General features: G+C 32.8%; 1 protein-coding gene across 1 annotated transcript in view; it reads right to left on the bottom strand.

Moving 5' to 3' along the window:
* Positions 1 to 1,318, bottom strand: part of LOC149530780 (uncharacterized) — a 106,015-nt gene extending 104,697 nt beyond the window's left edge. Inside the window, exon 1 of the mRNA XM_089808835.1 lies at positions 901 to 1,318. Within this exon, the coding sequence (XP_089664961.1) occupies positions 901 to 1,157 (257 nt within the window). The 5' untranslated portion in view covers positions 1,158 to 1,318. The remainder of the gene's footprint in view (positions 1 to 900) is intronic.
* Positions 1,319 to 12,910: the final 11,592 nt, after the last annotated feature.

The raw sequence follows: 12,910 nt of genomic DNA, 5'->3' as shown, positions 1-12,910 counted from the left end.
ATTTATCTTTAATATTATGCTGTCCTTCACTACCTTAAATTATGCTTGGATCTGTTGCAACGCATCTTCGGTAATTCATGATCAGCAACAAACATCCTTTCAAAGCCCACAGAATTATATTGGCATAAAATAGCCCTTAGTTTAGACTCGTAAAGTTTGGACAGGGGCATTACAATCAAGTTGCAGAGGAAAACGGAGGGAGCACTTATATTTTGTGAATTGGGTAGGCAATAGTTTTGACATCTTCTGATAAATTATCAAAAAGATGAATCAGTACAGTTTCCTTTAACAAGAAAACATCCTTCCAAAGGCTTCTGTAAGTTTGTACATACCTAAGCTTTACTAGTGTCGGTCTAACTCTTCCTATTTGGTTCTATTACTTCCTAGGTTTAATTTTTGACAAAATGTATTAGGATTTGCATTTGGATTTTCCTTTAGCACTCCTAATTATCTAATGTAAACGGTCATTGTTGGAAACCATATCTCTTAATTTACAGTGAAATCAACATAAATTCAGAGGCTTTCTGCTACTCAAGACCAAGAAAATATATGGTTCAACGCAATTTAGACTTCTCAATTTACAGTGCAAGATGAAAATTCATACGTTTTCAACTTTTCTGCAAACCAAGACCAAAAGAAAATCAGCCCTCAATAAATTTTAGACTTCTTTTGTGCAAGAACTTGGTTCTTTTATGACTCGCTTCTAAACCAAAAAAGGTGTAACAAGAAAACAGATTATCCATCCTTTTGAGCTATTCGTTCAAACGACAATGTATGTTTTTGATGAAGATGATCAAGAGTTCAATTCCCTTCTGACGAGAATTCTAATTCCGTGAAAATATGGGTGAAAACGTAATGCACGTCATAGATTTGATTATATTGTAGCAGCATTATACTAACCTTATGCTGAGATCATCTCGAGGCTTTCCACTTCTAAAAGTGCGAACAGGAATCCCAAAAGCAGGTGAAAATCGTAGTGGCGGTGTCTGCGACTGTGACTGGACTAACCAGTGCAAATGAAATCTCTGTGCTGGGTTGACAGAGGAGCTCAGTCTATGACCAACATAAGGCTGTGTGATTTGCTTCAATGGTGACAAAATCAAGTTTGTGGAGTACGTCCTCCTCATTGTCATTATCAATGCCCTCCTCGCTGCCATTATCAGTTCAAACTGTCCCTCTCCCAAACCACAGTAATTCTTACGACTAGAAGAAATTGGGACTACTTAAACCCTAAGCCCTGTAATGTTTGGACAGTGCAAGCAAAGACGAAAATAATTTCGCGCCGACGAATTGAGACCGGACCGAGCAAATTAAAATTCGAGTGTTTATAGCATCAAGACTCGATGATATTCAATCTTCGTTTACACGAAGATTTTCTTGCACACCAAGTAAATAACGTTTTCTTCGTGTTTGCAGGAATTTATAATAGCTTAATTAGATAGAATACTAAATTTAAAAATTTGACAAAATTTAATATAATTTTATTAATATTTAATTAATATTTTAAAATTTATTTTTACATTAAAAAAAACCTTTTAATTTAGAAAGATTAAAAAATCATTATTTTATTTTGAATATTTAAATATTTGAAAAAATTAAATTAAAAATATATAATCAAATATAAATGTGATCGTACTATTATAACTAATTAAGTTGTATCTTGAAAAAAAAATAATGACGAATAGAGTGAAAAGCAAAAAAGCAAAAAATGCAAAAAAATTTCTCTCAAAAGCAGATTACAAACATACTCGCACATATGGAAAGTCCAAAAATTTAGAGCTTTCAAAATTTTACCCTGAGTTGCAACCTGCCAAAAGATCAAACACCATTCCCAGAAGCAAGTAGGCGTCGGATCCTCAAGTTGATAGTCATCAAACAACTCCAACCTTCGCAATAAAGTTGTCAAATCCTTTCAGTACTTTAGCTTGCGCACAGGATACGGAGGTCAACAATGCTCAGAATTTCACCACTAATTGGGAAGCCAAGGTGTGCAGTAGACCCCATTCTCTTCAATTTTTGAGCAATGATTCTCCTCTAATTCATTCTACTTTCAGCTTAGATAGGCAGATTTATTTCTTTAACCAAACTAAATATATTAGTTCCAACCTTAACCCTATTTATATCTAGCAGACAAATTTCGCCATTAAACCTCTTTTTGATCTATCTCCTCTTGTTCAAGAAGCCCTTATTCCTAATTCTTTGAAAGCCTATGTTCCTCCTCATCGAAGGTCACCATTCTTTAGCCCCTCTTTTTAGCCTTCAACGTTTCCCACTCAGCCCTTTAGACCCCCTCCATCAGATGAAGGAGATGAGGTCTTGATTATCAAAGACCAAGATAGCAAAAATTGTTGGTAGGAATGCCAAGAGGTAGATTTTTTTGCTTTTTGGAATGGTCCTAAAGCTGAGCTACATAATTTAATTGGCTGGTTGGAAGACTTCTGTGGCTATTAGGTAGGTATCTCTCATTGTATTGATAGATTGGTGTTTATACATTGTAGTGAGGAGGCTATGAAAAAAGATTTTTTTTTCAACTCTATTTGTTTTTTCAAAGGTCATGTGGTTAAATTCTTTAAATGGATACCCAATTGTAATGAAAATAACATAGATTTTTCTATTCCAACCTGGTTTTCTTTAAACCCTATCCCTCCGAAATTAAAACAAATAGGTATTATCAACAGGATAGGATGCGTTATGGGAGATCTGATCAGATTAGATGCTTCCTTTGAGTGTTGTAATAACATTAAACTCCTAATCAAATGTAAAACAAACAATACGACTCTCAAACCAATCAAAATTATCACCAACAAATCGTTATACAAACTAAACTTTCAAAGGTATGAAGGCAAAATCACAGAAATCATCAGACTTGATGATGAGAGGAAACTCTTCGTTAGAATACAACAAGCTACATTTGATCTCAATGCCTCCTTTCCCATGATCAAAATAAGGTATCAGGAAATGAAGAAAGAGGAGTGCTCAGCTGAGGAAGGCATCTTAACAATCACAAGAGATAACTTTGGCAAAAAATGGGCAAAAAAGTCGAATAAGGTCATAGGAAAAAATCAACAATAGCCAAATACTCCAAATCAATGGAAACCAGAAGGAAAGTATTAGGATATCACAAGAGAGTAGCAAAGGAAGTCTACTACTGGAAAAACCCTTAAGAACATATAAGAGCAAAGATAAATTGCACATACTAGATGTGATGGAGTAGAAAGACTATAACCATAATCTGAAGAAGTCCCTCAAATCAGAGAAGTGGTCCAAATTACAGAGTTTACCAGTTAACAGCAAAAAATCTAAAAAGGAAGAAAAGAGAGATAAAGAATGGAAAGATCCTATGAAGGCAATCATTAAACAGAGGAATTTGGATTCAAGAAATGTTATGGTAGATGAAAAGAGCACAAAGAATTTATTCAAAAATCTTGAGGAAAGGGAATACTCAGCTTTATATGGAGGAGCTTTAGGTGATGAGAAGACTAAACATACTGAAGATAAATCGAAGGTACAAAGGCAGTAGGCTGAAGAACCATCTTTGATATTCTCAACTTCTAAGAAAAAGATTTTGAAGCGGTTATCCAAATTCTGGAAAACCCCCTCCCCAAAGAGAGAGTCTTCTGAAGACAGTCTCAAAATAAACTTCTCAGAAGGAAAGAGGTCCAAAGATATCCTAATTCTAGACTTCCAAGATTTTTTAAACAAGGAGTTGGAGGAGAATGAAGAAATTGAGATAGAAGCTTTAAAAGAAGAAGATAAGGAAACTATGGAAAGGCTCTTAGAGGAACTGATTCAGGTATTTGACTTCGAAAATGAAGACAATTGTAGTCTTTCATAGAAAGAAGAAATTTTGTAGCAAGTATTACAATTGGGAGGAGATAATTATACTTTTGAAGACCTCAGAAGGGACCTTCTATCCTTTGAAGAAGAAAATAAGTCAAGTAAAGAAACGTATGACTTGGTAGCCAGAAGGTCATGTGAGGTGGAGGATAAAGTCACCTTGGACCACCAAAGCATTACAGAGCAGATACTACAAGAGCGAGTTAATGAAGAAAAGGAGAGTATGGAGAGCAATCAATCAAAAATAGTTAAAGGAGCACAAGAGAATTTGGAACAGTTGTGCATAAGAATGAATCAAGAAGGGGTGAAATCACCTAATTTTAGTAAAACAAAATCCAAAAGAGGAAGAAAATCTCTTAGGGAACTTAGAGAAGTGGATGGTCAGGCACGCGAGCAGCAAAAAATTAGTCAACTTTTTAACACATGGAAGGGGAAGATCCTTCCCAAGGACCCATGAAGATCACTACGTGGAATCCTAGGGGCTTAAACGCCCCTAGTAAAAAAAGATTACTAAAACAAAATATAAAATTATTTAAATCTAAAATCATCTTACTACAGGAAACTAAATTAAATAAGATAAAAGGAATTAAATTAGGTAAGAAGTTAGGCAACTGGAGTATTACTATGCAAGAATCTGTAGGTGCATCCGGAGGTTTAGAGTTCATTTGGAATCACAGGAAAGTAATCGTAGATCTTAAGTACAAACAATAATTGGATCAGTGGTACAGTCAAAAGCTTGAAATCCAACCTCAAGTTTATTCTAATAAACATTTATGGTCCTACAACAATATAGAGAAAAAATTAGTCTAGGAAGAAATCAGTCAATTCATGGAGTTTCATCAAAATAATCTAATCTTGCTAGGAGGAGATTTTAACACCATTTTAAACTTAGAGGAAAAAATAGGGGGATCCCAACAGATCCTCCAATCTTCTAAAGATTTTTTTTCAATGGTGTGATTTCCATAATTTGATAGATATCCCATTTAAGAATGGGAATTTTACATAGAATAACAAACGAAAGGATTTTGCATATATAGCAGAAAAAATAGATAGGTTTTTCATCAAAGGAAACCTAGATGAGAATAATCTAAACATTCAAACTACAATTCTACCAATTGTTGGTTCTAATCATTTTCCAGTTAGAACTGAATTTTTTGAGCCTCATAAACTTGCTAGGAGTTCGTTTAAATGGGAAAAAATGTGGTTTGTAGACTTGGGTTTTTCAGACAAAATTAAGGTGTGGTGGTCACAAGGTAACTTCAAAGGATCTAAGATGTTTATTTTTGTGTCCAAAATGAAGATGCTCAAAGAAAAAATTCTCAGATGGAACAAAGAACACTTCAACAACATCTTTAAGAAAAAATTGGACATTGAAAATAAATTAAAGGAATTAAATTTAGAAATCATTAAGAAAGGAATGAATAATGATAGCTACCTTTTAGAAAAAGAATTGCTTGCTAAACAAGAGGATATACTATCCAAAGAGGAAATTTTTTGGAGACAAAAGTCTCGAGAAAGGTGGTTAGAGGAGGGAGATCGAAATACCAAATTTTTCCATAACTCTAAACTCTATAATAGAGACAAAAGCAAATTATCAAGTATTAGAAATCAATTGGGTATTCCAACTGATAAACCAAATGAAATATTGAAAATTTTTATGGATCATTTTTAGAAAACACTAAATAACTTTAAAGGATCAAACTGAGAGGCTCAAACCAACTTGCTTGAAGTGATCCCTAAATTGGTTACAGTAAAGGATAATAAAGCATTAAATAAACCTATAACTTTAGAAGAAGTCAGAAAGGTCGTCTTTAACATGAATCCTAATAAATCACTAGGTCAAGATGGATTTTAGGCATTTTTCTATTAGAAATGTTGGGATATTATTGTCATAGATCTCTAGAATGCCATTGAAGCTTCTAGGAAGGGTGGATCCCTATTATCTGAAATTAACTATACCTTTCTCACTCTAATCCCAATAAAACAGAGCCAGAGAGCCCAGAAGACTTTAGGCCCATTGCGCTTTGTAACACCGTTTACAAATATTTTTTAAAGATATTAGCAAATAGGCTAAAATTGATCCTTCTAAAGATCATCTCCGAGGAATAAATAGGTTTCATTCCAAGCAAGTCCATTATGGATGGCATTCTTATCATTCAAGAGACTATTCACTCGACCCAAAAGAATAAAGAGGCAGGTATGTTTATGAAGCTTGACATCCAAAAAGCCTATGATATGGTGGATTGGTAGTTCCTCTGTAAAACCCTCAAAGCATTTGGTTTTTCCAATCAATAGATCAATCTTATTTACAAATGTATCTCCTCTATCAAAATTTTAGTTCTTATCAATGGGTCCCCTGAAGGTTTTTTTGAAATTTCAAGGGATATAAGATAAGGCGACTTGTTATCTACATTTTTGTACATAATCATGGCTGAAGCCTTCAGGAGATCTCTTACTAGGGCTTATAACAAACAGGAGATTAAAGGTATTACTGTCACTAGGGATATCTCTAATATTACTCACCAGCAATATGTAGATGACACAATTTTGCCAGGTGAGAGTTTAGCTAAAGAGGCGATTGCTTTAAAATCGATTATAGAAAGATACATGAATGCATCCGGTCAGAAAGTGAATGTTTCGAAATAAGAGATATATTTTATTAATACGGATCCTAAGGTGGAAAAATAGATTTGCCACATTATGGGATATCAAAAAGGTTTTTTCCCATGCAAGTATCTCGGCATTGAGTTAGAGAAAGGTGTGAAGTCTAGTAAGGTTTGGAACAATACTCTAGAGAAATTGGAAGCTAGGATTAGTTGTTGGAAAAATAAGTGGCTCACGAAAGCTAGAAAGAGTACCAAGATTAGATCAGTGTTATCGGTCATCCCTACGTACCTACTTTCCTGCCTCCCTCTTCCCAAGTCTCTTCTTCATAAGTTAGAATCTAAACTTGGAAATTTCTTATGGAATGATTGTGAGGATTCAAAAAAATTGACCCTCATAAAATGGGACAACATTTGCAGACCTAAGGAGTGCGAAGGATTAGGAATTAAGAATTTACATTGGCAAAATGAAGCTCTAGGGGCTAAATTAATTTTGTGCCTCTATACGGAAAGAGAGCATAAATGGGCCAAGATTATGTATAATAAATACTTGAAGAGAGAAGACCTGATCTTGATTTTTAGGATGAAGACCCTTCCCAAAGGATCAGAAAGTTGGAACGTCATGGTTAAATGTCACCACCTTGTGAGCAAATACCTTACTTGGGATGTTGGCAAAGGGGATGAAGCCCTTTTTTGGGAAGACTCCTGGGATGGGCACCCCCTGATAGATAGTAGTCTAATCCCAAGAGACCTTAAAGAAAAATTAATTAATCTGTGGGGAAGGAAAGTGAGTGATTACAAAACAAAGGTTACTATGGAAGAATACTCGAGATGGATTCAGAAACCTCTAAGAGATAATGAGATGGACACAGCCACTATAAAGGCATATGAAAAGATCATTCAAGAAAGGAAATTCAAGCAACTTGAGAGGAATGACAAGCTCATCTGGGCAGCATCAAATGATAGTAAGTATAGTGTGAAAAATGGGTACAAAGCACTGATAAATTCAAAGAGATGGGAGGAAGTGGAAATCCCAATTAAACTGTGTTAGGACCCTGCCTGTTTGCCAAAGGTAGGATTCTTCTTATGGTTGGCATCTCAAAATAAGATTGTAATAGCAGATAGACTCTGTAAGCTAGGTTTCGAAGGCCCTTCGAGGTGTCTTCTTTGTAAGCATGACAATGAAAATGTTGACCATCTACTCTACAACTATTTGTACTCTCGAGTCTGTTGGGATTAGTTGAGATAGAGTTTAGGATGGTATTCTCCTTTACCCAGATCATTTTTTGACTTGCTCGTAGGTTGGCCCACAAATCTATGTAAGGGCATCTTCAGTAAACTTTGGAATATATGCCCTTCCATTCTTGTGTGGGAAGTCTGGAAAGAAAGGAATAGAAGAATTTTTTGCGATACAAAGCTGAAATCAAAAGAGTTAGTCCATAAAATAGAAACTAGCATAGTTGAAATAGCTAATGCCCATCTCAGGAAATCGAGAATAGAAGAAGGCTCCTTCTCTATCTGGGACAACCTAATTAAGAAGGTTTGGCCTAATTTGATCAATCCTCCTCTTGTCTATTTGAAGAAAAGCGAGGAGGCAAGGGAGAGGTGTAAATGGATTCCTACCCACCCTCCCCCCCCGAAGGAATGGGTCAAGCGTAACTTTAACGAGGCTACTAGAGGTAATCCAGGGACTGCAAGAGTTGGATGCATCATTAATGATCATACAGGCCAATGGATTGCTAAAAAAGCCAAGTCTATTAGCCCTAGGTCTAATAACTTAGTAGAGCTCGACGCTCTGGAAGAAGGTCTGAAGCTTTGTCAATACTTAGGATCATCAAAAATTGTCATTGAAGGCAACTCTTAGATTGTTTTATATGCAATAAGGAACAAACTACTCCAAATTGGGTCCTTAACTCCAAGTTAGAAGAAGTTATTAATTTATTGGATGGGTTTGAAGAAACTAGGATTTGTCATATCTTCCAAGAAGGTAACCAGAAGGCAGACCTTCTGGCTAACAAAGGAGCTGATGGTGTTAACCTCTTGGTATTTATATATGGGCTCTAACTTCTATCGTTCCAATCTTTATGTTAGGTTTATGTCTCATCTATTAGTTAGGTGTACTCAGCATCTTCATTAAATTTAATAAGGATAGCTAGACTAAGGACGAGTTATAGAAGGGCACTAATTAACTATAATTCAATTTGCCTTTTTAACCTTTCATGGGTAATAGTGCAAATAGGTGACTAAGGATGAGTTCCTTTTAAAAAAATAAAAAGACACCGTGGCACTTAAATAATATCATGGGGTGTTTCTAAACATATTTATCGGCTGTGGAGTAATAGTTCATTATGAGCACTTATAATTTTTTTTAGGTTTTTTGTCCCTCCATTGATGTTTGTAGTATCTCTTAGTAAAGAGTGTTTGTCTCATAATTTCGCGGTGACGTCAAGCACCTCAGTGAGTGTGGGACACTCGTGAAGTTTCTAGAGTCTTTGTAGTGTCATTTTATTCCTTTTCTCAAAGTATCTCAATTTTGTTAACCAATTTAGTTATCTTAGAGATGGATACGAACATCTGCATATTCCATACTGTCGAGGCCCGCACCATGGCCTTTCGGGGTAACATAAAACTTGAAAGATGGAATCGTATCCTCAAACAAGTTGATGGGATGACCCGGATTGTGGTTAGCAAGACAATTGGTGAAAGATTCTTTGATTATGAATATACTTGGAGGACAAACATCAACATAATTAGCACATTCATTGGATGCATGGCCAAAGCTGGGATTTCCAAATGGGTCATGGTAAGGCTTTGCTTGAGCATATTCGATTCCATCTAGTGTCAAGGTATTATAGAAGTCATCATGAGCATGTATGAAAATCTTAGAGTGCCCCTTCCTGAGATGTACATGAATCATCCACTAAGAAGTTTGGTAGTGGCAAATATTCCCAGGAAACCTACCTTAATTATTAGGGATTTGACAACTTTCAATCTGGTTTGGCCTATGATGGAGTCTTGCTTCATTTCCTCCTTCCGTGGAGAAGGATTATGATGGGCACTAATAACAAATGGCTAAGCAATTATCTTGGCTTGTTTAAAGATTATATTCACCTGGGAGTGGGCTTCAGGAATCTTGATTTGTTGGACTTCTGCACCCCCAACATTGAGAAGTCCAATAGAGATAGGTCCTCGTTTGAATTTCCCCCCATTTTTGGTTAGAAAATTTGAATGATATTTCAAAACTAATCATGGTATTTTGGAAAAAGAAAAGTGTGGTGTGGTCTTATGGTTTAGTTTCTTAGTTTGTTTTATCCTACTTCGATGGCAGGTTTTTGTTTAACCATCTATCACAGAGATTGGATGTATTTTGATAGGATTTTTTGGTCTCAAATGCTTTTAGCTTGTAAGCTTATGTGTCTTTTATCTTATTGTAATAGATAGGTTTTGGTTAATCTACATTAAGGTTTTGTTTCAAATGTGAAGGTTTAAAGGTCGATATTGGAATGTAGTTAGGGAAGGGATACTCTAGTTGTTCTTGGATCTAAGATATTCGTGGATAAATGTAAACCTATGCTCCCATTATGACTATAGTTTATAATTATACTATGACTATTTCTCTCTTTTGATGGTCTCAATATTCTGTGATATGGTTATTAGGATCTTCAATTTATTAAGAGTTGTATATTTGTTTAAGTCATGTAGCTTTGTTCTGTAAATATAGAAAAGACACTCTATTTTTCTGATAAGTAGATTAAAGATTTTACCCAAAACTATCTAACATTTATACAGGATAATTGTTTGCATTTAGAAGGGCAATCTGCTTTTGAAACCCTAATTTGAAAGGGTTGATGGTTCGGATATCAGTATCATTTTGTTTCATTTTTTTGATGATCAAGAATGGAATGCTGGGCAGAGGAGGTGGGTATTCGAGGTTTCAGCTAGTAATAATGGCTAACCTAGCTAGCTCTGGTTGATCTTTGGTATCCTCTTTGTATAGTTTGAGGTGTTAGTTGAGTTGTTAGGCAGGTTGAGATATAATCATGAGTTTCATTAGAGGCAGTTGAGATTCAACTTCCGTTATTGGTCACTTCAGGAATTGTAATTAAACCTCATATTTCAATACTGCCTAGTATATTAGGAAAGAATCAAGATCGTGTTTTCTCAATGACAATTTTAAATATAATTTTTTGATAGGGATTAGATTATTACAATTTTGTTGATAAGTCTTTAGTTATTAAAGAAGGGATTATAACTATAATGATGAATCAGTAAGTGTAATGTTCATTCAAAAGCTATGAGTAATAATTTATTTGGTCCAAGGTAGCCTTTATGTTTAAAAGATTATTGCAGTATTATCACTAACCATTCTGATTGTCAAGATAGTTAGGCAGGGATGAGCGTATCTTTCAGCAATGGAAGGACACAAAGTGTAGTGGATGGAATAGTTCTCTATAGGTCTTAGCTATAATTAGGAATTATTTGATCGTAGGTACTCACTTGAAATATGATCCTTCTATTATATAATAACAATGATGGTAATCTGACTGGGGTATGCCCCTTTTATGGTGTAATAGTAAAGGACCATGATCCTGGGCTAGACTGGAGGTTTTCTTCCTTATTCTTTCCTACCAGTGCCCATTTGAACAGTGGTACTCTTTTGTAATTAATTTTTTATTAATCAATATTATCAAGGTCTTGGTCGTTTACCAATAATAATAAAATAAAAAATTAAGTTGTATCTTAAATATTAATATTTTATTTAAACAAAAAAAATACTATAAAAAATAGTATTCATAAAGTATAATTAGTGATATTACAAAAGAAAAAGATATTATTAAAATAATTGTAAAATATATTATTCATTTAATAATTTTATAGAACAAACTATTTTTACAAATTCATTCGTGTATGTATATAGTTTATAGCCCTCTTAATATGATTTATATTTTTCATTCTGAAATATCAGGTAGTGTTTTCTCAAAATTTGCTCTTATAAGACCCCAAATTTACAAACCAATGAAATTTAAGCAAAATGAATTTTTAAATTTTAAAAATTAAAAATCTCACAATAAACATTACAAAAATTAAAAGTTAAAATCAAAATGAAAAATACTTAGATCTAATTGGTTGAGATAGAATAAATTATTTGTCATAATTTACAATAGCTTAATTAGATAGAGTAGAAAAGCTAAAATTTTGATATAATTTTATTAATATTTAATTAAATTTATAAAATTTGATTAATTTTTTAAAAATTAAAATTAAACTTTTACATTAAAAATCTAAATTTTTAACTAGAATTTTTTTTTTTTTTTGATAAAAATGTATAATTAAATATAAATATCATCTTATTATTATAACTAATTAAGTTGTATCTTAAGACAAGAGCCTACAACACAACCGTAACTTCGTAACTTGTGAGCCTCTATGTGGGAGGTCTTCAAATTTGCTTAACACATTAAAAAATAATAATTATAATAAATAACAATAATTAATCTAGGCTTCGACGATTTACCGATAAAAAAAACTAAAAAAATATTATATAAAATATTATTCATAAAATATAATCACAAGCTATTAAAATAATTGTATGATATAGTAACATATTATTGATAATAGTTTTCCATTCTTATAAGACCCAGATTTATAAGTCAATCAAATTCAAATAAAATATATTTTTTTAATTTTAAAAATTAAAAATCTCATAAATAAACATTACAAAAATAAAAAGTTAAATTGAAAATGAAAAATACTTACATATTTTTTTAATTAGGGTGTCTTAATTTCTTTCTTGGTTTCTTTCTTAGATAAAATTTTAAAATATTATTTTATTGTAAATGTTGCTTTATAATTAGATTTATTAAAGATTATTTTTTAATATTAATTTTTATTTTGTTATAAAAGTTTATTCCTAATTCAATTTATAAATTAGACTAATTAATTTTTCTAAATAAATAGAAAATGGTTAATAGAAGGGTTGACAATTTTTGTGAAATTCTAGATTCCATTGTGGATGATGATTCTTATTTTGCATCTTATTCTTCTTCTTTTTTGTAGTAAGCAAGGTTTCTCTAACTTTTTTATTCCTCTCTCAATATATTAATTATGTAAAATGGTTTAATGATTATCAAAAAAGAAAAAAAATAAAATTTTATTGAAATTATTATTTTAAAATTTGTCATGAACATTAAATTGTAACTCCTCTAAGATTCTTTGGTTAAAATTGTCACTACATGTTCATGTTTAGGTTGAGGAATGGTAACTAATAACTCCTCGTCAATAAGTTGTCATATAATCTCTTACTAACATATCTTATGAATGTTAAATTGTTAACTTCTCTAATATCATTTCCTTAAAAGAGTCTTCACATATTCATTAATATTAACTTGTAACTCATTCCCAATATATTGTCATATAATTTCTAAATAACATATTTATTTTCACATAACTAAATTTATAATTTAATCTAT

Source organism: Cupressus sempervirens, chromosome 11 (assembly GCF_028749045.1).
Source record: "Cupressus sempervirens isolate cs-2001-9-10 chromosome 11, ASM2874904v1, whole genome shotgun sequence".
Taxonomy (NCBI): Eukaryota; Viridiplantae; Streptophyta; class Pinopsida; order Cupressales; family Cupressaceae; genus Cupressus; species Cupressus sempervirens.
The sequence above is the reverse complement of the archived record's forward strand: the minus strand, read 5'-3'. Positions and strand labels throughout refer to the sequence as shown.